Source organism: Curcuma longa, chromosome 16, assembly GCF_044706935.1.
Source record: "Curcuma longa cultivar G26 ecotype Majalengka, Jawa Barat chromosome 16, ITB_CL_G26_1.1, whole genome shotgun sequence".
NCBI lineage: Eukaryota > Viridiplantae > Streptophyta > Magnoliopsida > Zingiberales > Zingiberaceae > Curcuma > Curcuma longa.
Genome location: NC_133876.1, coordinates 5312506 through 5335940, shown reverse-complemented (window position 1 = coordinate 5335940; position 23435 = coordinate 5312506). Strand labels below are relative to the sequence as shown.

Sequence of the window (23435 nt, the reverse complement as noted above, 5' to 3'; positions counted from 1 at the left end):
GTCAATTCTCCTTTCCTCCTCTTCCTGCTGAACCAATGAGCTCCAATCGGGCGCCTTTACTTTCTCTAAATATAACGACTATTGAACCATCTCACCGGAAATCGCTACCTTAACTAAAGGCATGCCTTTACGGATTATTTGGGTATAGGCAGCTGGACTCTTGCTTTCTAAAGACTTGAGCGGAGATCTTCTAGTTGAAGAAAAGACCACCAGTAGTTTGCCACATTTGCTGATGAAAGAACAGCAAGAACGGGTTTTTGAAAGACAAATGCAAAACAGAAGATGCGGCTTAGCCAGCTTGCTCTAGTCCCGTACGATAAGGATGAGAAAAGGCCAAGGAGAGAGGAGGAAATAGCTACTTAAATATAGGGCATCAGTTTAGCTCTTACTGTTCGAGAATCCCCTGTTTAGAAAGAATCTTCTGTTCTTATTTGAGAAGAAGTGGGAAAATCTGCTTTGGCATGAAGAGAGGATGCATAGGATTTATTGCTAGTAATCAGTGAAATGACTTTGCAGCGTAAACGGTCTTAGCACGGTTAGCACTTCCCTGTTGATGCGTAGGCTATTTGATTTGAACTAATCCGAATCTGAAGAACAGGAGGTATATAAGAAAAGGTAGGCCATCCCGAGATCAAATGATTTTTAGAATTATATAAATATATGATCAATATCCCCGGCAAAACGGAAAGCTACTCTTGTCAGGACCTTTCTTACCGAGAAAGAGTGTCTGCTGTTCTGTTTTCAATCGAATCCGCCTCTTTTTGGGTGGAATAATAGGCGAAGGAATCCGCAGCTATTGAATAAGAATCCCTTGATGCGCCAAATATATAGTAAGTCGACGGAAGAAAGACTCCGATGCTCTAGAGTCCGATCAATATACGAATAGACCAAGATGGCATCGAAGAGAGAATACGTGGCACAGAAGAAGCTCTTAGGTGAATAACTGCTCTTGTGCACATTCTAGGATATTTTCAAAATGGGACTTATGTTTATATATAATTTCCCCCAGGCCGATTCAACTAAGTGTAGAGTTTTGCCCTCAGCCTCTCCTCCCGAGAGGCCTATCTTTCTGATGCGCTAGTACTAAACTTACCTGCTGAGCGGAGTCCCTTTTCCCTATCTAAGCTAGATCAATATAGCCAACTTAATAAAAAACGAATGCGCTTGTCAATGAATTCTTGGTGTAATAAAAATATTAAATTCGGAAACTTCATCAAGTCTTTCCATTGGATCCCCTAAGAATCTTTCTTCCTTATGCTGTCATTCATTGGACTGGTCTAACTCAGGTGGAGCGCTTTGCGCGTACGACCTAAGTTATATTTATCTTTCGTGGATGTCTTTTTTTCCTCAATGAAAGAAAGAAAACCCAAGAACAACAGAATAAGGTCTATCCCCTCGATCCACTTTTCCAGCCAGGCAAGCTCGGGAAAATGGCCTAGCAAGAAAAAAAGACCGCATTGAATTTCACTTACAGCTATCTAAGACATTCAGGGGCTCTTACTGTCAAACTCCATCAGAACACTTTCTGGAATTGTAACAGAACTATTGGCTGATATATTGGATAGCCAATCATTCCATTCATCACGAGGATATCTGGTGTAATAATGGATGACCATAAAAAAGGCTGCTGATCCTTTCGATGTAAGCTTCTGCGTCATTCCTAATGCTAATGCAGGGTTAACAGACATCGAGAAACGGAGCATAGCGAACCAGAGTAAGAGTGATGTAAAATTGGCAAAGATGCCTCTTTCACGGCGAGACTGACCAGGTCGCTTACGATCCGTTGGCAGAGCCTTCCAAGTCGGTTCCCACGAGATTCCCTGGTAAAGGGGGCGTGAGAGGGCTTGAGATAGGTACCGATTGGCTAGTTTACGTATTAACCCTCGTAGCCAATCTCTGACTTCTGAAAATTTGTGAACGTCAGACATAGGATCAGTTATGCTAGCAAACAAAGACGGAGAAATCCGTTTTGCTAACTTAATCGCTCTAGATAAACTAAAGAACGATAAGTAGAGTTTAACTAGCATATCAGCTTTGTCATCCCTTTGATAGATTTGTTGTCTATGAAAGGATGGTATGATCCTAGGGTAACCTGATCTAGTGAGTGATACGGGTACAGATAGTTTAGTATGAATATCATACGGGGTAATCCCACCGTACGCCTGTTGAAGTGTTACTGCGCACTGCTTCAGATATAAAGCAGTAAACAGCCTGACCGGCGATTCAAAAAAACTACCTGCTTGGCAAAGAGGTATGCTCCGATACAGAGCTCCTTGGTTAGGTTAGACCATCAGTGACTACTAAAATCAACTTATTACACATTGACTTTAGTAGCCGAAGATCTTCCACCATTGGATGAGTCTAACTATAGATATCCTATAATAAATTTATATAATATGGAATTTTTTTCTAAATATATAAGCTTCCTACGCAGGTTTGGTTACCTGCATGAGGCCGCTTGATATCATATCTTACCAGCCCCACCCGGGTGGCTTCCGCGTCACCCCCAGTTGCTCCATTCTGGATCCCTGAGTGATAGAATAGCTATAAGCTAGCCCACCTCACCTTGATGAGTTTCACTAAGAAACCGGGGGGGTGCCTATTTGACTAACATAGGGCTCTGCCTTACCAAGCAGAGTGAGGTTAGAAACAACTATTTTTGTGATAGGACTGACCCTGGTGAGAACCAGCCTATCACGCCACCGAGGTTCCGCCTCGTTGGCCTTAGTCTTGCGATCTAAGGGTGAAGGAGTCATCCAGCCACCGGGATTGGTTACCCGGCCCTATCCGTATCTACATCTACGTCCTGATTGAGTTACATAGAAACTAAGAGAACTTGAAAGCAAGAGATCCAACAGGAATGAAATGAATATATATTTATAAATAATATAGTTAAAAATCCCCCGAACCTCTGATCCGATAGCAGCTATAATATGCATCTACGACTAGCTACAGGAACTAGATGAAAACTTCTACAACAGGGTATCGAAGAATGCATTCTGACATCGAGTCCTCAATCAATGTAGATGATTCAACAAGGTAGACCGAAGCAACTCGTCGATCAGCTATCACCACATCGTTGCCGAGAATGGCATAGCGATCAAACTAGTGCTAGTGACTGTCTACGGCTACGGCTTATGCCTGAACTCGGGGGAGAGCACCCATCCAAAAAGCAGAAAAGTGAAGAAGTGCAGAAGGAAAGGGCAAACCCTCGGATGGACCTAAACTAGACTCAGTCCGAGCTCCTGCAAGAGGGTCCAAAGTAGAGTGGCATGGAATCGGCCGGAAAAGACAGATCTGAGAATTGCGTATATTGAGTGAGATGCCGCTTCAAAGATGCTGCTTACCTAGGATGGTGTGCTTTTCGCTCTTTTGGCTTTCTTTCTCTCGGAGACCATGCCATTCCTCGACACCGACCTTCAAACAAAGTCAGATGAGGAGCTGGCTTCCCTCAAAGTAGCTCTGGCTGACTTGCCCGTTCCGCTTCTCTCCCGCTTTATGGCGTCCTCCAGCAGCCTATTCTTTCACAGCTTCTATGCCAAGGGCTTCTTTATTATCTAATATATCTTCTATTATGCATGCAAGATGTATTGGGGTCTCAAAAAATTCTTTATGAAAATAAAGCGCTCTTAGTTCAGTTCGGTAGAACGCGGGTCTCCCCGATGTCGTAGGTTCAAATCCTACAGAGCGTGATTCCGCTTCGCTTGTTAGATCGAGAATGAGACTGAAATAATTGAACAGCAGTCTAAAGTATGAATAGGACCTCCTGTGGATTAGGATTAAAAACAAAGAAATATACGGTAAATAAATAAAAGGTTAATTAATCAAAGGTCCAAACGCGGAGGCAGTTCCAGTCCTTGTCGCAGCGCAGTAGTGAGTAGGTGATCCAAGACCAGAGATAAAAGACGCAGCAGATTCATATACTGACCTTAGTTATATAGATCGTTTACCTAGGTACAGAATGAGACCCTGAGGTCCATATCGGTAATAGAAAGACCTTCCACCAAAAGCATTCCGATGGAGCAGAAGTAGACCCTTCCCCCGCCATAATAGCACCACCTAGCTTCGCAGCATCGGGATAGTAGTAGCACATATCTTTTTCTAGTGATCGTTATAGGGATAATGAAACCAATGATAGAGTTTACCTAGCCTAGCGACATCCATCCCTTGTCTCCGACCGGGAGATAGAGACTACTTCATGCGCAACTTCAACATCTCCTGCCAAGCCAAGGGGTAGGCCTTTTTTTTTCAAGACCCCCTTTCGGAAATTTGCCATTTTCGAACAGGCAAATAATGACAATCAGTGGTTCTGTTCGAAAATGGCAAATAATGACAGAAGAACACAAGACCTGTCTGAAGCAAATTCCTTTAACCTGACTTTTGTCTGCTCCACTTCAGCCTCGTGAGAATGACGCCTCGCTGCAGTAGTATTATGGAAAGAAGATCGATCTGATCTGAAGAACCGGTTCAGGAAGAGGATGCGTCGGTCGGCCCTCCCTTTCTGAGATTGGAACGAGGAGCGGAATTTATATTTATTTTAGGGGGGGTTGCCTCATGAGGTGTGAAAGAGTGGTTTATCCGAAGCCCTATTGGTCTCCGTTTGACTGGTCTGCCTTCACCGATCGAGAGTCCCGAGCTAGACTTGGCCCGCTCTATGCTCTATGCCTCCTCATCCCCAGTCAGATCGAAAGAAAGATAGAGTCTGGGACCCATCCACCGATTCATTTGATAGTCCCAGATCGAATGCGAGCCAACCTTAGATGTTGCTTAACTATTTAGGCGATGCCCATTCACAACCACAATCCACTCTTTTCGGCGATCACAACCAATACTCAATGCACTCTTATCATTCCTATAGATAGATAGATTCGTTAGTTCGCTCCTCAATTTAGATTTATAGGGTTATTATAGTATGGAGGGTTCGAAAGCTGCTCCAGTTGCCGAGAGGAAGGTTCGATTTTGTAGAACCTTTAGCCCACCGCTTGACTTTCCTCAACCAATACAATGCGGTACGGAAGGCACAACTTATATTTATTTTAGGGCAAGAAGGGAGAAGCGTTTAGTGGGGCTCGTTGGGCGAGAGGCAGAGGGCCGCCCAAAAAATTATAAAGTTGTTAGACGGGATCGCAATTATACTGGTAATAATTTAGGGGCATACGAGAAGTACGACCAATAGGGGCATCCAATAAGCCCTAAAATAAATATAAATTCCGATAGGCCCAAAAACCTAGTAAGTAATTATGTCATCGGAGCTATCTAAATATGCCTCAATACGCCTATAGATGCCTATCTTAGAAATTATAGTAAGGGCCTAATCTTTCTATGTGCATTATTCCGTTTATCTCTATATACTTGAATATTAGAATCTATGTGCATTATTCCGTTTATCTCTATATACTTGAATATTATAAATGCAAGGGCTAGCAAGGTAAGAAAGGGAAAGCACGTGTCGGAATAAAGAAGGATAGAGCAAGGAAATACCATTCACTAGATCTTTCGTAGTTTTGAATAGCGAACTTATATTGTAGTACCTAACATATATTGGGAATTTATATTATAGTAAGTGCATAGCAGAGGAGATAAATCGCCCCAAGGGCTATTTACGACTAATCCGATCGCCAAAGGAGATAAATAGCCCCTTTGGCCCTGCATTCATAATATAAGTTCTAATCCGCCTGTATATAATATAAGTTCCTCTGCTACCCTGTATATATATTGGGCAGATAAATAGCCTTTGGGGCTATTTATCTCCTTTGGCGATCGGATTAGTCGTAAATAGCCCCAAAGGCTATTTATATGCATCTGCGTAGCAGAGGTACAACTCTTATATTATATACAGTTAGTCTACGCCAAAGGGGCTATTTATCTTCTTGGGGCTATTTATCTCCTTTCGTAAATAGCCCCACTATTTACGACTAAGCCTACCTTAAATATAAAATCGAAGAGCTGAGCCGAAAGGCGAAGGGGCGAAGAGCTGAGCAGAAAGGCGATGGGGTGGCCGGGAGGTTACCCAGAAGGGAGGGATGGAACATACTTACTGCAAGAGAAGAGAAGGGAAAAACAATGCAATCTCTAAATCGACATCCCCAGATCAATACAATCGAGGAACGATAAACCAGGTTCCAATCGACAAACGATAAATGCCAATACATCAATCCCAAGGAATACCATCAACTCTACTCCAATCCCTTTTAAAATACAATAGAAGTAACTGCACTAAAGAGGGTAGTCAAAGGAAATCACTATCAATCTACGACTGATCAAACCCCCACCCTATAATAATTTGCTTCATTCTGCTCTCTCTACTGCATTAAATCTCTCAATCTAGGACTTCACTAAATTCCATCTATCTATACCCAATGCAGGAATACCAAAAGCTAAACCCTCCTTCAATCCCTCCGCAATCCCCTCCACTGGAATCCTTGAATACTATCAACTCAAAGGTAAGCTAAACTCAATGAAACGAGACTGCCGACGACGAACGAGAAATCCCATACACTCCACAATACCAATCCAAGTCCTGCCCTGCATTCTACAACCATCAATCCCAATCTCAATAGAGAACCTATACAATACGAAATACAACTGAACAACAAGGAAAGGAAATAGAAGTTACTGCACAACTGAAGTTACTGACAAAGCCAGATCTTAGGTCATCAACTCTCTTCAAGCAAACGAGGTTACTCTACTCAACGAAAGGGTTACTCAAATAAGGAAAGGACTATCAATCTAGAGAAATAGATCCTTCTATACTGAAGAATAGAGGTTACGAATCTACTGAACAACCTTCAATCCTTGAATCCTTGAATACTAGAAACTTCCCTGATCTTTCTATATGCAATTCAATCTATCAATCTACAACTACCATAATCCTTTCATACCTAAAGGTCAATACTGAACTCAATTGAAAAGGGTAACCATACAATATTTGTTACTCAACTCTTGAGGTTACTCATCAAAGGTAAGGAAATTCAATCTCTCAATCGACAACCCTCAACTCAAATACAGAAATCCTCGAATACTCAAAGCGAACCCTTCACTTCATGGTATGCCATTTACTGGATGGTATGCCATTTACTGGTGTACTGCACCCGACCCAACCGCACCCGATGCCAGCAATCCTTGACATAAATCCTTTCATTCTAATTGAGCACGTACGGCTATAGGTTACTCAACGCAACCATCAATCCTTTCATTCTCTAATTGAGCACGTACGGCTAGGTTACTCAACCCAAGCCAGCAATCCTTGAATCCAAATGGGAACCATGAAGGGTAGACCTAATGCAGGAATCCTTGAATCCAGACTGATACAACTGCCAAGCTGCTTGGAACATATTTCTATACGATCTTTCTTGAAATGAAATTATACTACTAAACCACAACCACAACCCAGGACGGGTTTGAAGCTTAACTCAAGAGGTTACTGAACTCAAGAGGTTATGAAATCTCTAAATCGACAAACACTGATCAAAGCAATCGACAAACGAAATCGAATACTCAACTAAATTTAAGGGTCACCCCTCTACACTGAACTCAAACCAAAAGCCCCACAACATACTTACCCTAAAATAAATATAAATTGTTGAAAAGAGTATGGCTCCTCTATAGTCAACTCAAACCCATTGAAGCGGAATGGCAGTAACTTAAAGCGAGGATGGAACATACGCCAATACTTTACGAAATGAAAGCAATACTATCTTCAATTCAAGCAATACTCAATGAAAGGCTTCGAGGCTCACTCTATACTCTTTTCAAGCAATACTCTTTTCAATTCAATCTACCTATTTCAGAGCAGTCGACAGTCCAGCTCCCCATACTATAATAACCGATACGGGTTTTTCTCAATGAAAGGAATACGTATTATGATCGACCAACTCCCACTACCAATTCTAGGGTCACCCCTCGTTCTAAGATAAATTCAAGGCTACTTACTAGTTTGGCCGAACGAAAGCTAAACTCTCTTCTCTGGTGCCCCTTAAATACTCAAATCAATGAGAACCCCTCTTCTCTTCAATGACTCGCCTATCAACTCAATGAAAGGGTGCGATCTTACCGGAATACTATCTTCAATTGAAGGGTCTTTCCTCGTTCTAAGATAAATTCAAGGGGGAGACCTCTCCTTATAATACCTTTTACTCAACTGAATTCAAGGAATACTCTTTTCAACTCAAGACAACCCTCAAACCCCTCTACTCTACTCTCCAACTGAATTCAAGGCTACTTACTAGTTTGGCCGAACTCAATGAATCCTAAATGCAGGAATACCGAAGCTGACTCTTTTCAATTCCATCAATAGGTATTATGACTTACAAACCCCTCTTCAATCTAAGTGACTGTCAATCCCAGTTCAAATGCCTAACATCTAATCTCTATACTCAATTGAAGCAATACCTTGAATCCTGCCCCTCTTCAATCTAAGTGACTGGCATCTTTCTTCCATGTGCCCCTCTAGAACTCAATTGAAGGGAACTTATATTATAGTGGCTTACCTTATTCAAGCAATACTCAAATCAATTGAAGCTAAACTCTGTTCTCTGGTGTCCCACCCGTGCCTCTCCTCTTAATGCCTATCAACTGTTTTCTTTCAATCTAAGTGACTGGCATTCCGCTTCAAGGGTCAGACCTATCCTTATAATACCTTGTACTCAACTCAATGAAAGCAATCCCAATCTCTATAGTCACTGAACTAATGTATTTTACCCAACCCATATATCTTGTTTTCCATTGCCAAACAGATAATACAATTAATATAAGTTATTGCACTAGCCTGATGCCCTACAATAGAGGGTTTAACTAGCCTGATGCCCAGATCAATATATCTTGTTTTCCATGATGTCGATTCAGTACTGAAACACGCTTATTTTCCTTTTTAGCTCCATAGCTGGGAGACCTCGCAACAGGGCTTTCAAAGTTTTTTTTTGATTATAGGTGTATAGTAAATACCCTGCCGAACCGAAACTTCTCCCCTTTCTCTAATTTACTTTTATATTAGGGGGCTTCAGAGACATAAGAGTAGTTCCGCACGCCTCTAAACCGACTCCACTCCGTGCCTTGCTTTCGATCTCCCTCATCCCCTACTGGAACTCTATGCCTCCCCGTTATGATTGTGATTGGCTTTATCTTCTCTCGTCCCTTACTTGCTCCTTCTACTGCTTCTGCCGCACTGCTGCTCTAAGGTAAGCGACGCTACCATTTCTAAGGTTGGTTCGTTATTCCTCGCTTCGTTTGGCCGTTTCACTCGGTCCTGTTCTGACGCACTGAGTTAGTTGAGTCCCGAACTAGCTGGGGCTGATCTCCATCTCTGCTGCATTCCGCTCCTCATGGGCTTGACTCTGCTGCTCGTTCAACGAAGTGACTTTGCCGCTACGCACCTTGAATGAGATTCTTTCTTGACTCGCTACACACCTAGATCCCGAAGCCGCCTCATTACGATGTCCTCCCAAAGTAGTGACCCTCAAGTAGAGCTCCTTTCACCAATTTATATTTATTTTAGGCTACCCTCTGCTCCCCACGGCTAAAGTTCATGCTTTCCCAGGCGCTGATCCGATCTCTTACCAGGAGAGAGCTCCCCCATGTCCGTAAGTCAGTTGCTTTCGCTCTCCCGCTCAATCGCACACGCACACTGGATAGGGAGTCCTCACGAGTGGCACGCTTCCTATCAAGAGCTGCGCTACATTTCTAAGCGCTCATCCGGTCGGCTCGCACCATTCTTCAAAGGTAGGCTTCGCATCACTTCCTTAAGCGACGGGAAGGCTCTTTTCGCTCGCAATTTATATTCATTTTAGGCGGATAGGCCCCTCATGGGAAATAATAAAAGGTCCTCTCCTTATCCCCCCGGGGAGCCCATTCCTTTCAATCGACAAGAATATGTAAGCAGATAGTAGCGACAAGCGCCTCTAATATTATAGTAAGTTCGCTCGAGCTTGAAAGCCCTTTTTTGCTTGAAAGCCCATGTTCTCTTCAGAATAATCTTGATACGAATGAGAGGGAATAGACTAGTGGAGACTAGTGGACCCGTAGAAGAAAGACAATCACAATCATCAATCGGCGGAGAAGAAGGAGGTGCGAAGTGACGCCTGATCGACCAGCTCGTGAGGGCTTAATCTTTATAATTTATATTTCTTTTAGGGCAACGAAAGAGCCAAGCCAACAAGTGCAGGCCTATTCGCTCGGTTTTATATTGATTTTAGGCGCTCTGTGGTATTATCAGGCCCATGCGTAGCTCACTCACTTGCCATTGGAAAAGCCCTTGCTCTCTGCCCTTCTCTACGATGGAATGCTTCCTCAATCTCCGAAATGGAATGCTTCCCCAACCCCCTCTGAATAAGAAAGAAAGCAGTGGCTGCACCTAAGCCAGAAAAGAAAAGGAATGGCACGCACGAACCCTGTGCTATTTCGCATTCCGCACGCCTCGCACCGCTCTGGATAGGTAAGCGGATTGCAGAGATCGCTTGTTTGCTGTCCTATGCGACCTAGCCTCTCTCTTATATTATAATAGAATAAGGGGAGGAGATAAATAGCCCCAAGAAGATAAATAGCCCCAAGAAGATAAATAGCCCCAAAGGCGTAGACTAACTGTATATAATATAAGAGTTGTACCTCTGCTATGCCTCTTTGTGAGTCGAAAATAGACCCAAAGGCTATTTATATGCCTCTGCGTGGCAGAGGTACTTATCTTATATTATATACAGTTAGTCTACGCCTTTGGGGCTATTTATCTCCTTAGCCTTTGGGGCTATTTACGACTAAGTAGAATAAACCATCTTACTAAAATAGAAAGACCTCTGCTATAACTTACTGGTTTGGGAAGCCCCTATTGAGTCGAAAATAGACCCAAAGGCTATTTATATGCCCCAAAAATATAGTAAGTTGTGGCAGAGGTACTTATCTTATATTTAGTAGGATTAGTCTACTTAGTCGTAAATAGCCCCAAAGGCTATTTCTTCTACTCAGCATAGCTGAGGTCTTTATATTATATACAGGCAGATTAGTCTACGCCTTTGGTGCTATTTACTTCTTGGGGCTATTTATCTCCTTAGCCAAAGGGTCTATTTTCGACTCAAAGAGGCGTAGCCGAGGTACTTATCTTATATTATATACAGGCTGATTAGTCTACGCCAAAGGGGCTATTTATCTTCTTGGGGCAATTTCTCTCCTTTAGTCGTAAATAGCCCCAAAGGCTATTTTTCTACTCAGCATAGCTGAGGCCTTTATATTATAGTAAGGCGGATTAGAACTTAAATTATTATGAATGTAGGGCCAAAGGGGCTATTTATCTCCTTTCGTAAATAGCCCCAAAGGCTATTTATATGCCTCTGCGTAGCAGAGGTACTTATCTTATATTATATACAGTTAGTCTACGCCTTTGGGGCTATTTCTCTCCTTTAGTCGTAAATAGCCCCAAAGGCTATTTCTCTACTCTGCATAGCAGAGGTACTTATATTATATACAGGCGGATTAGTTTACTTAGTCGTAAATAGCCCCAAAGGCTATTTATATGCATCTGCGTAGCAGAGGTACTTATCTTATATTATATACAGTTAGTCTACGCCAAAGGGGCTATTTATCTTCTTGGGGCTATTTATCTCCTTTCGTAAATAGCCCCTTTGGCTATTTATCTACTCTGCATAGCAGAGGAACTTATATTATATACATAAGGATTAGAACTTATTATGAATGTAGGGCCTTTGGGGCTATTTATCTCCTTGGGAATTTATTGTATTAGAGCGTACTATTTAGATTGATTTTAGGTATAGTACGCTCTACTACTATAATTTTCTCTCTTCGAATGAAATAATGGCCCTAAAATAAATATAAAAGTAGATTGATTTTATCTTCAAACTTTCATTATATAGAATTAAAGAGTTGCGGGCGGAGCTAGAATATGGAAGAGAACTCGGCACGGGAGCTCTGCACGTACGCTAGACCAGAGCCCAAGGTATGCTAGACCAGAGAGACTCAATCGACCATGGAATCTCTGATCTTAGATCGACTAATCACTGGTTCAATTTAAATTCCCGTCTTAGGTACTTCGAAGTAGAGTAATGAAGGCTTGAAGTAGAGTAATGAAGACTTTGAGCAGTGTCCCACCCAGGCGGAGCTTAACTAAGGCAGAGGAATGAACCACTTTATAGTTTATAGTTGCAGTGAAAACCGGAAGCGCACGCCAGATCACCGACCTCACGAGCAAAGGAGCGTAGCGAAGGCGCCCGTCTGGTCTAGGTACTCCGAATCCAAGGACGGCATCGGACGGGTGCGATGGGGAGCTATAGCTATCGATGGGATGAAACTATTAGTTATATTTTCAATCTTCCTCTGAAAGAGCCACATAAGGAAGCAGAGAGATGCTTAGTCAGGTGTCCACTTGTCAGAGGTTGCGAAGTCGAATGTCTCAGATCATATATGAGCGAAGTCGAGTAGAATAGTCAATAGCATCTCTAACTCGGGAGCTGATTAACGATGGTGAATCATTATGATATCTGCCGGCCCCATTCTTCTCCTGTCCCTACAGTCGGTAGGATGATAGAGCCCTATTCCTTATCCGTGCTAGGCTTTCCGTGCTAGGCTTTGACCGGTGACCATGACCAGTAGGTAGGCCGGTCTCTGCCATCGTTCCCTTCCCTTCCCTTCCTCAATTCCCATCCATTCCGGGCAAGGTTGCTTAGGTCAATGAACTGGAATTCAGGGCAAGGTTGCTTAGGGGAGAAGAGCGAACTCCATAGCCGCCCTATCCACCGAACCATGCCACGAAGCAAGCCTCATTCTCCTCCCTTTCCATGCCACGCCTAACCTCCGGCTCGTCTGAGAAGCAGACGCGATCTGGATTCCGGGCTACCTCAGAAAGAAAGTGCTAGGCCGGGCCGTGACGAAGAACTTATCTTATAAGAGAGTGCTCTTGGTCTCATCAAAGTGTGATAGGGGAGCAATATTGGTCTCAGCAGTAGTCTTTCTTCTCTATCTTATCTTAGTAAATTGCCATTCATTCGGATAAGAATCCCGCTCGCGCTTCTTCACTTGCGGTTCAACTTGCCTTCTGTTGCTCGTTCGTTCCACAATTTAATATATTTTAGGCCTTCGACTTCGCTTTTGCTTTTCTTGCCATGGAGAAGAGGCGGATTCGTTCATTCCACTCGCTGCTCCACTTACGTGGGCCAATCAATGGTGGTGGGCCAATCCCCATCAGGGATAGAAGCCCTTGCTTTGGTATGCCGACATCTAATTCAATTCATTCAAGCCCCGGGCCGACTCACTCAGTCAGTCGACCCATGCCCTCTGCCTCTTACCCAGAGCAGTTCTTGTAAATGGATAGGAGTCCGCAACTAATCTCTTCTTTAGAAGCATTAGTGCGGTCAGAATTGGTATCCCAGGCAGAGTCTTGACAAGGAAAGGAAGGCATAGAGAGTGAGCATCCGGAGAGGACAGAATCTCATGGAATAAGCACTTCGGGAAGGGCTACAATAGGTAGTGAGGGACCCCTTCTCACCGATGGCCCATCCTGAGTCCGTCTGATTATACCACTTGTTCTTGGAGACCGATGATAGCGTGGAGCGTGGTAGAGCAGGAGCGACCATCTAAGATGAAGTGCTGACGCGAGAGCGGTGAGGCCTCAACTACTACGGAATTTAGATTTATAGGGCGATCTGGTCGGATAATAAAGTAGCGGGGAGAGCCCTTCCTATACTGATCAGCGGAAAGAGGACAAAGAAAGTCTAGTGGTCTCCGGATAGGGATGCTATGATCACTCGGATGGAAAGTCAGAGAAGACGAGAGTGAACATGGGACGGCTTCCTTGAACACGTAGGAGCGAACGAGAGTTAAGCGGGATGGGACTAGCATGACGGAAAGAATTAGATCCCGAACGGATCGACTGCAAGGAAAAGTTGGGAAAGTGTGGCGAACCTGCCAGCGCCTAAGCAGTAGAGAGACGAGTAGTAGCCTTACTGAAGGGAGCCCGGGATTCTTTTAAGCGAACTTCTGACGCTGACTCTTTTAGCGGTAGTGGAGAGCGAACGAGGCCCCTTCGGGAAAAAAGCCTAAGAGAAGAATTCGCCGAAGTCAAAGAGAAAAGGGGCGAAGCATAGCAACTAGGAGAGGCTGTTCTAGCGGAAAAGGAGGGCCGGTTCTAGTATAAAGGTTAGTATCAATCTTTGTTAAGTAGTCCCAAGAAATGGAGTTAGCAGTGCCATGTGTGATGCTAGCTTCTCTATCACTCGAAGCCTTAGAAGTGCGAGCAAGGGCTAGCTTTGGATACTATAGTTTTATTGGTTCATAGGAAGTTGAAAGAGGACATGTGTGCAAGGAGCACCGGTCAGACTCTCTATAAGGGGCGAGCCCTCGTAGAGCTGGGGAAGTTCTCTTCCAAGGAAGTGTGTTTTAGATGCTTTGCTGCGACGTACCTATGCAATGAGAACGTACCTATGGTCAAACTAGATCCGGGAACCATTGTCGAGCTAGACCTGGGTCTAATGCCGCTATCTGGGAGAAAGCATCTATTCCCGCTTGAGTCGAGGACAAGTTTATTTCATATCTTTCCTCTTTCAACCTCTAATTTGTCATCGACAGCATGTATCGAAATGTCAACACAATACTAAATCATTATCTTTCCAGTCAAAAACCAAAATTACAGCACGGCTTAAAATTTTGAACTTTGTGTCGAGTGGTATCGAATTTTGATAATTTACCGGAATGATACGTTTTGACCGTTTTACTCGACGCAGTACAAGATTTCAAATGATGGTTAAGTATCTTCTGTATTAGCAAGCACTTTAATGGTGACCTCAAATGTGATAACCAAGTGTTCATATTGGACTTCTAAACACTTATCAATTTATTGTTCCTAAACTTTTTGGTTATATAACAAGAAGCCACTAACAAATTTGAAGTAAAGGTAAGAGATTTAACATCTATTTAGGAAATTATTATCTACAATAGTCCAAAGATGAACCACCATGCTACTTAGAAGTTGACTCATCAACCTTAAAATGGAGATTGACTTAAAAAAAAAGTATATGAAAAAAATAAAAAGTGGATCTCATATATTTTAAGTGATCTATGAGCCAAAATATAAATTTGATTCACTAACTTGAATTATTGTAAGTATATATTTGCATTAATCTGTACTTAAGTAATAAGTTGATTATGACAGAAGGAACAATATCTTTTTGCTGAATAGAAAATGAATATTGATGATGAAATTTTATTGTTCAATTCCAAAGTTTCGGTGCCCCATTGAAAATGGAAAGCTTTTGACATTGTATCGCATTGATACTTGACATGCTTTGGCACTCTTACAAGTAATCAGGATTATTAATATTAATAGAATCAATAGTTTAATAATATCATTATTTATCTTTATAATTAACCTGAACTTGCACTCCTTGTTGACGTATTACAGATATTAATAAAAGTTGTAAATATTTACAAGTCATAAAAAAAAATATCATTTTAACTTGTTAATACTTAATATAAACATTAAATGATTAATATTCACGTAAGAGTAAATTATCAATATTCATTGATATATTAGAAACATCAATTAATTAATAATTTATACTAATATAAACTTGTAGTAATTAAAACCTGCAAGAATTACTATTAATTGCAAGTATTACAAGTTACAGGTATCAACTTAATGTTAATTTAGTACCAATAAACATAAATTAATGATAATTTCCTTATAAGGGTTTATTAATTAAATGTTAACCACGAACATCGCATCCTACTTTTTGTTCATCCCTGTAGATATTTTGGATGCTGTAACTAATTGGATAATACAGATGCAATGGGAACGCATGAATCGCAAAAAAAAAGATCATTTCAAACATAGTTCCCCTAGTGACCTGAAAACTAACAGGACTAATAGTAGCAATAGTTCTCCAGCAATGATAGACCAAAGAATACCTAACCTACAGCAGAAAGCAAAAAAAAAAAACCACAAATCTTATGAGGAGCATACCTATGGTTAATAAACCTTGCCACATTACCATAAAACGTTGCATCCAAACAAAGTGCTTCTTCATCCTTAAGTGTACCTTCAGATCCCCAATCAGCATCAAGTAGCACAGGATATGTATGTTTTGCATTGCCAGTTGTTTGCATTGTCCTGTCATAGAGCTCCATGTTTGTCAGTACTTCCCCAACATATTCACATACAAATGCACCTCTAGGCAATTCATCAAGCGTTCTCAAACCCCATCCTTTCTCCTCAGATGTACGAAATACCTGGGTGCACATGATAAAAACTTTAGCTATAACTCAAAAAGCAAGTCGATTGGAAATTTTTCTTAAAAAATAACTTAGCATTTTAATTAGGAATATCTCATTTCGTCTGAGAGTTGGTTGTCACGATATGCTAGATCAGAGATGTATGATATAATAATAAAGATTTTAGCAGCAACTCAAAAGTATGTCTACTGCGATAAAGAGAGAAAAAAAAGCTCTAGTGGTATTTGAGATAGGTATAGCTCTTTCCTACTGTAAATAGAATTGGTTATCATGAAACATCAGGGTGTTCAACCAAAGCTATAACATAATGTGGCTGGAGATAAGCCTAAACAAAAAGAAATGAGGACGCAATTTTATTAATTTCCAACAAACAATAAGCTTCACCTGCAAATTGCGTGTAATGCCTCTCTGTACCACACGATTGCCACAGTGCATGCTGCAGCCACATTTGCTCCAACATTCTTTAATGAACTTCCTAACCAAATGTCCTTTGCATGGCTCTGGTGACATCTCATTCTTGGATTTTTCTAGAGGGCAATCTGGACAATAAAACTTGTGGTGCTTCTCTGGTTCACGGTACATCGAAATACACTCATCCAGGAATTCCCTTTTTACAACCCCCTTTGTTGTATAGGCAAAGTCACCTGCTGTTTCTCTTGCACATGCACAAGGAATCGGCGCAGCCAAATCATTGAAACAGTCAGCACAACAGTCCTCATCTCCAATTCGAGCAAGAGAAAAATTCAGATATGCACTTTGGTACACAATGTTTCGTGGTATGTAATTAAAAGATGGTGGATACTTATCAGTTGTGATTTCATTTACCACTGGTATTCGCACTCTTTCTTCACCTTTAGATATGTCATCCACATCATGGAGTGGTCTAAATTCTGCAAGCTGATATTGTGGCTGTTGAACCATGACCAAACCCTGTGATGTATCCTTTGCAGATTCAGAGAATTCATGTTTCTTTCTTTTCTTACTTGTCCCATTTTGATGCTTCTCTGCATCATTATAACAGTGAGATGGACCAGATCTATCCTGAAAACCACCAGACAGTGTTGAACCCAAGAAACCATCTGAACTTGCAGGCATGCACACACTAGGCATAACAGGTTTCTTGAGTGAATCAAGCAAAGAATTTATCTGTACAACATTATCCTGCTCATTGCCAGTTGTTTCAGAACCTAGTTCTAGAAAACATTGGCACATCTCATTCATGAGGTTTTTAATGGAGAAGTTAGGTTGCAGAATCTTAAATGATCTTAAACATTTGTCCTCCACTAGCTTGTAAACATCCTCCAAATTTGGCACATGGAAATCGGGTCGATCAGAATTGTACCAAAATGAAAGTTTTACCTCCCCTAGATCTGATGAACCAGCATTGACATCGACAGAAGATGAGCCCTGAACTGTTAAGATTTTGGATGGGGACCCTTTGTTGCATGTGTTATCTAGGAGGTTTTCTTTATCCTTCTCATTTTGTTCGTTATGTGTTCCATCTCGATCAACAATTTTCTGCAAAATAGGACTCTTCGAAGAATGTTGATGACTTGCTTCACCTTCAAGAGACAGAAAGGGAAAATTGAATCAATCATGAAAAGTACTTTGTGTGACCAATCACTTGTAGACAAATATAGCATGGCTGGTACTCAAAAAAGTGCTTCTTCAAAAAAAAGTGCCATGATTCAATTACAAACAAGTCTAGGAATTGTGAAGTCACTAAAACTACAATGTGAATAAGCCACATGCTCAAACTTCTAATACCACCATATGGCCTGAAGCAGTGCAGCTACTTAGCACTCAGATATTCCTACTACATTCATAGCAATGAGTCAAACACGGCTTGAACCTAACAGCAATACTTATTATACTACCCAAACTAGATCAACGGGTAAAAACCACATATAAGAGTGACTGGATGTCAGGTAGACACAAATATCTAAGAGTGACTACTGTGCTATTATCCTTGTGTCAAATTTGTTAGCTCAATCGACAACATTTCTTAATGCAGTAAAAAAACAGTCTCAAAAATAAGTGCATAGGCCATTTTTCACATTAAAGATAAATCTTACATTTCAAGGTACAATAAAATAAATATATAAGCAATGTAACAAACTAGAGATAATATTCTAATTAGATATTAACAAATTAATTTTGTAAAACCAAAGTGCATAATGCTTCCAAGGATCTGAGTGCTGGAAGCACAATATAACAATTAATGCAAACCAACTGCACTGAAAGGGGAAGATTGGCAATATACCAACATCATGAAAAGATATGGGCTGAGGAGGGAGAATCACTGCAATGGGAGTCTCACATAATGGTATGTCATCATCACGTGGTTCATCTTTAGGCCTGATTGGAACAGAAGAAAAGTTACCTGCATTGAGTTTTGATTTGCAAAAGTCAATTACTCATTCAACTTTTAACTTTTCAAACAAAGAATCATCAATCATCATTAATCATGCAGGTACTTAGAAAGCTCACCAGTTTGATCTGGCCCAGAACAAGCTTCAAATCCTCGTTTTTGAGATCTTGTCACTCTAGAATTCATAGGAGATGAAGCTCGGCCAGTCCTTTCAAGACTATCATATATCTGAGGTAACAAGGTCTCAGTTGTCCTTTGCTTCTTAGAACATGGCGGCATTGATAATTTCTCAGGTGCTTCTCCAAAAGAAGTAGGCTGAGATGATGTTTCTGTGACTGTTTTGCCTTTGTGGTTCCTTGAGTGAACTGCTTGATCTTTTCTATGCTCTATTTCAGGCAATTCTGATTCAACTGTTTTTCCTCTGTTATTCTTTGTGTTAACTAACTCAGGACGGGCTTCAGGCAATGAAGTTTCAACTATTTTCCCTTTGTGGTTAATTGAGTTAGCTAGCTCATCTCTTCTTGTTTCAGGATAGGCTTCAGAAGGAACATGTTCTTCTAATTTTGGCATTTTAAGTGAAGACTCTGCAGCTGCATCAGAGCTAATCACTCCTGGCCCTGGGTCATTGGCCCCTTGCCTATTTCTTGTTCTTTTCTTCAGAGGCTCAGGTTCGTTACTAGCAACATCATTGTTACCCATTTCGCCCATATCCTGTCCAAATAAGTTAATAGTGCTTGAGCCTAGAAAGAGAACACATTGAAGAAACTTCACATACAGAAGATCTAAATAATGATACAATTCTCATTCATCATAAAGAACCTTCTCATGTTCCTCATGAAGCTTTCACGACAGAATTTCAAAAAAAAATATATATATAATGGAAAAATAAAATCATAGAACAAATAAGTACATCGGAATGGTACCTTTGATTCTGACTCTTGCATGTCTAGTATAGCATCAGCGAGAACTCTATAGTTCTCAGCTTCAATGTACTCCCAGTTATTATCATAAACCTTAAGAAGATTCTTCAAAACCGGTTTAGCTGTTTGCATAGGTATCCCGATGGCCTTCATCGCATTCAGTGCTGCCATAGCTTTTGCAGGAATCGGAGCCATTCCAACTACAATATCACCAAGATGAGCGAAAAATGTCAAATGCTGATACGAAAGAGCAAAACTCTACAACAAAATCCAACGCCGGGAGCGAATACAATCAAAAATGCGGTTAGAAAAATGCAAAACCTACAAGAAATCCTAATTATAGCCAAGAAATAGAAGGAAAGACCTAAAGTTTCTAAGGTATTCGAGGCAGATTAAACTGAGATACAGCAGATACTAGAGATCGGGTGGGAACGCTTCGATCAGCCTTGATCAACAGAAGAGGGGTTGTCAGTTGGAAGCGGCGCTACTGGACGGTGAGACGAGGGCATTCAGTGTCGCCATTGACAGCTCAATGAACGGGAAGGAATAGGAATATGAACGGAAAGGGGGAAAAAAAGCAGCGCTGGAGTCGTGGCTTGGAGCGACAGTACATCGCTCGGCGAAGCAAGTCACGACACGTGACCAGTGCATCCATTTTAGTTCCTGCTGCTTCGAGTTAGGGCAAAGGCATTTAATAATTAAATTTACCGAAAATATGATATATATATATATATATATATAATTCCTTATATTTATATCAATTAAAAAGAATATATATATATATAGATTAAATTAGATTATAATAAAAAACATACACCTCTTATTTTAGTTATTATTAAAAGAATATTTTATTTTTAAAAAATATATTATATTTATAATGTTTGTTATAGCAATTTTAACTAAAATTATTACAATTAAAATAACCGATCAAAATTACTTTGATCAACTATTTTATATTATAGCAATTATATTATAGTAATTTCAGATAGAACTATTTCATATTGTAGCATTTGATAAGGTTAGATTAATTATATATCAGACTAATTTTAACTGATATTTGAGATTTTTTTATTAATATTAAAATAAGTTTAATTGAAATTACTTAAAATTTGTTTTAGCATGTTGGAGTGATTTTCACTAAAATTGCAAAATAGGATAAGCGTCTTTTTAATAATTTTTTTTAGTACGAATGAATTGCCCTTTTAATGATAAAAATATGGATTTTTTTTTTATTTTGTCGGAGTATAAGATATTAGAATTTTATATAGTCCAAAAGATAAATAATACCCAAAATATGATGTGCCAAAATATTAATTAAATTTTTTCAATTCATCGAAAGTTAATGATGTTATTTTATATCTATAATATGCTAAAATATTAATTAAATGTTATTTTACCAAAAAATAATTCTATTATATTAAGGCATCCACACAGTGGTAAGGATATTTCCATCAAACATTTATGATTCTCACATCCACATCATCAATCAAATATCTCATCTCTTAAATATCCCAACTTCCACAATAAAATATCCCACAAATTAAATATTTATGGATCTCACCTATCAAATAAAATCTAACAAATAAAAAACACTGGACCTATACTGCTTTATTTTTTTAATTTTTTAATATTAAAAAATTAAAAATCATCTGGCACAAATTTGTACTCGAATTTCTAATCATCGCTGAAATATCCTCCCATAATGAGGAATATTTATCAATGGAGATATTTCTTCAAATCACCCGAACAAATATCTAGGATGCCCTATAACTTATTATATTCTTTAAGACTTTCAAACTGAATAAAAAAATTTATAAAATATTTAAAATCACTAAGTTGATATACCTCAATAGCTCAAATGTTTGTTGAAGGATTAAGGACCATAGGACTAGTAGCATAAAGATTCAATAGCTTCGACAACAGTTGCAAGAGGTGAACTACACAGGAAACTTTGCAAATGGCGGCATGTAGAGTGAGTTGAAGGTTTGGTACATCCAAAAGGGCTAAGGCCTTGATGCGAGATGAACTTTTGGGCAATATAAAATTATGATAAATTGAAAAAAAATGAATTGTGACATATTGTGATAAATGAATTGGGTTCACCCGCTGGAGGGATAGTTAAGCTTAATTGAGAATCTTTGATTGGTTTTAAAGCTTTGTGAGGGCTTGTTAGATGTAAATCAAGCAAAATCCTATATTTGAACAATTTATGCTTGTTATAGTTGATTAAGATGCTTGGTTAACTACTAAGTCAATTTAAATTTTATACTCAAAATAAGCTTATCTTTTTGTTGAGTCTATTGAAATGATCGTTGAGTCAACTCAAAAGGAATTATTGGATAAATAAATTCACTAAAACGTCTAATTGAGTCGATTGAAATAGAATCAATTAACTAAGTGAGAGTTAAATTGAGTACATTCTCATATTGTAGATTGAAGTTGACAACTATTGGTGGATAAACTTGTATTCATATCTATTGAGTTAATTGAATATTTTATTTGACTATGCTCGAGTCGATTGAATTAAACTAGAAAGTTATCAAAATTAGTAGTAGTGATTAATAAAATTTTCTTATTGAGATTTTAGTGGACTACATTCGAGTCGATTGAATTAAACTAGAAAGTTATCAAAATGATTAGTCTTTGTTGAATTTTATCTCTATATAGTGGGTTTACACATTGCTTGTAAAAATGATAAATCTCAATTAGCCTCACTATCTCTGAGGGTGATCGGTCCGGTCCCATGAAAATTTTCCACCGGCCACCAGGGTAAATCGGAAAGTGCACACAGCGGCCAGCCCAGACGTCCAACATCCTTTGATTGCACTCTCTATTTGAAGAAAAATTTCTGCAAATACATCGTAACTGGGGATCGAACCGCGGGTGCTTGGGTGACAACCTGTATGTCCTACCGCGGCACCATGCCTCGGGAACTACACATTGCTTGTAGATACTCGGATGTTTGTCATTAAGAAAAATAAATTCATTATGTAATCTAATTAATTGTTATGACTAGTTTAAGTCATTGGATGTGATGTTTACATGTGTAGAACCTGTTAACCAGAACCATTATCATTGATGGACTAATAACAAATTGAGTTCATATATATAGAGTGTGGTCCCCATTAGATTAGCCATTCTGATCGATCTCTACATTATCCATTGGTGAGGAGACTATTAGATATTGGGGCCTTAACGGACCAATACGGTTTTGTAAAAAAATTAAAATGTCATCAATTGATGAAAGTCGTAATTAACTTCAAAATCAAAATTTACATTTTGCGTAGATAAATATAGACTATTAATTTGCTCAAAATCGATTAAGGATGAATGAGAAATTAATTGTTTAAAATCGGCCTAAAATAACATTAATTAATTAATATTATATAAGGAAATGCATGGGGAATAGTCCCACATCGGAGAATTTCGATGGGCTTCCCTTCCTTATTAATATTGCTATGTTAATGAAGTCAACACAAAAAGCTCATGTGCTTTTTTCTCACGGGAAAGGTGCTCGCACTCGGGTGATGTGGCATTGAGAAGCTCCCTTCCTTATTAATATTGCTATGTGTCGTCGAGAGGAGCATTGAGAAGCTTAAATTTATGCTCCGGAGGATGTGGCACTCGGGTGACGTGGCAGTGCCTACGTGGCATCCGCGTGGGCAGAGAGAGATGACTGGACTGCTGACTAGGCCAACGAATGGCAACCGTTGATCAAAGAAGTGTGATGGATCGCATGTGATGCGATCTGGAGCGTTGGATCGTGAAGAGTCATGATCTGACCACTTGGGATGAGACTTGATCTGAAGCGTCAGATCGAATGGATCATTGGATCCAGATTTGATGGTTGATGACCAAAGGAGAGATCTGAGGGTCGCAACCCCTCAGATTTAATGGATGAGATTAAGAGGGCTATGTGA

At 40.0% G+C, this 23435-nt stretch overlaps 1 protein-coding gene across 1 annotated transcript; it reads right to left on the bottom strand.

Moving 5' to 3' along the window:
• Positions 1-1487: 1487 nt before the first annotated feature.
• LOC141846943 (putative inactive histone-lysine N-methyltransferase SUVR2) lies at positions 1488-20116 on the bottom strand. The gene is made up of 8 exons (XM_074734963.1): positions 19880-20116; positions 19519-19715; positions 18715-19306; positions 18488-18607; positions 16609-17786; positions 15956-16221; positions 15852-15905; positions 1488-1995 (listed from the first exon to the last, which is right to left on the bottom strand). The coding sequence occupies exons 2-8, from the start codon at positions 19708-19710 to the stop codon at positions 1488-1490; spliced, it is 2910 nt and encodes a 969-aa protein (XP_074591064.1). The 5' UTR covers positions 19711-19715; positions 19880-20116.
• Between the last annotated feature and the right edge of the window lie 3319 nt (positions 20117-23435).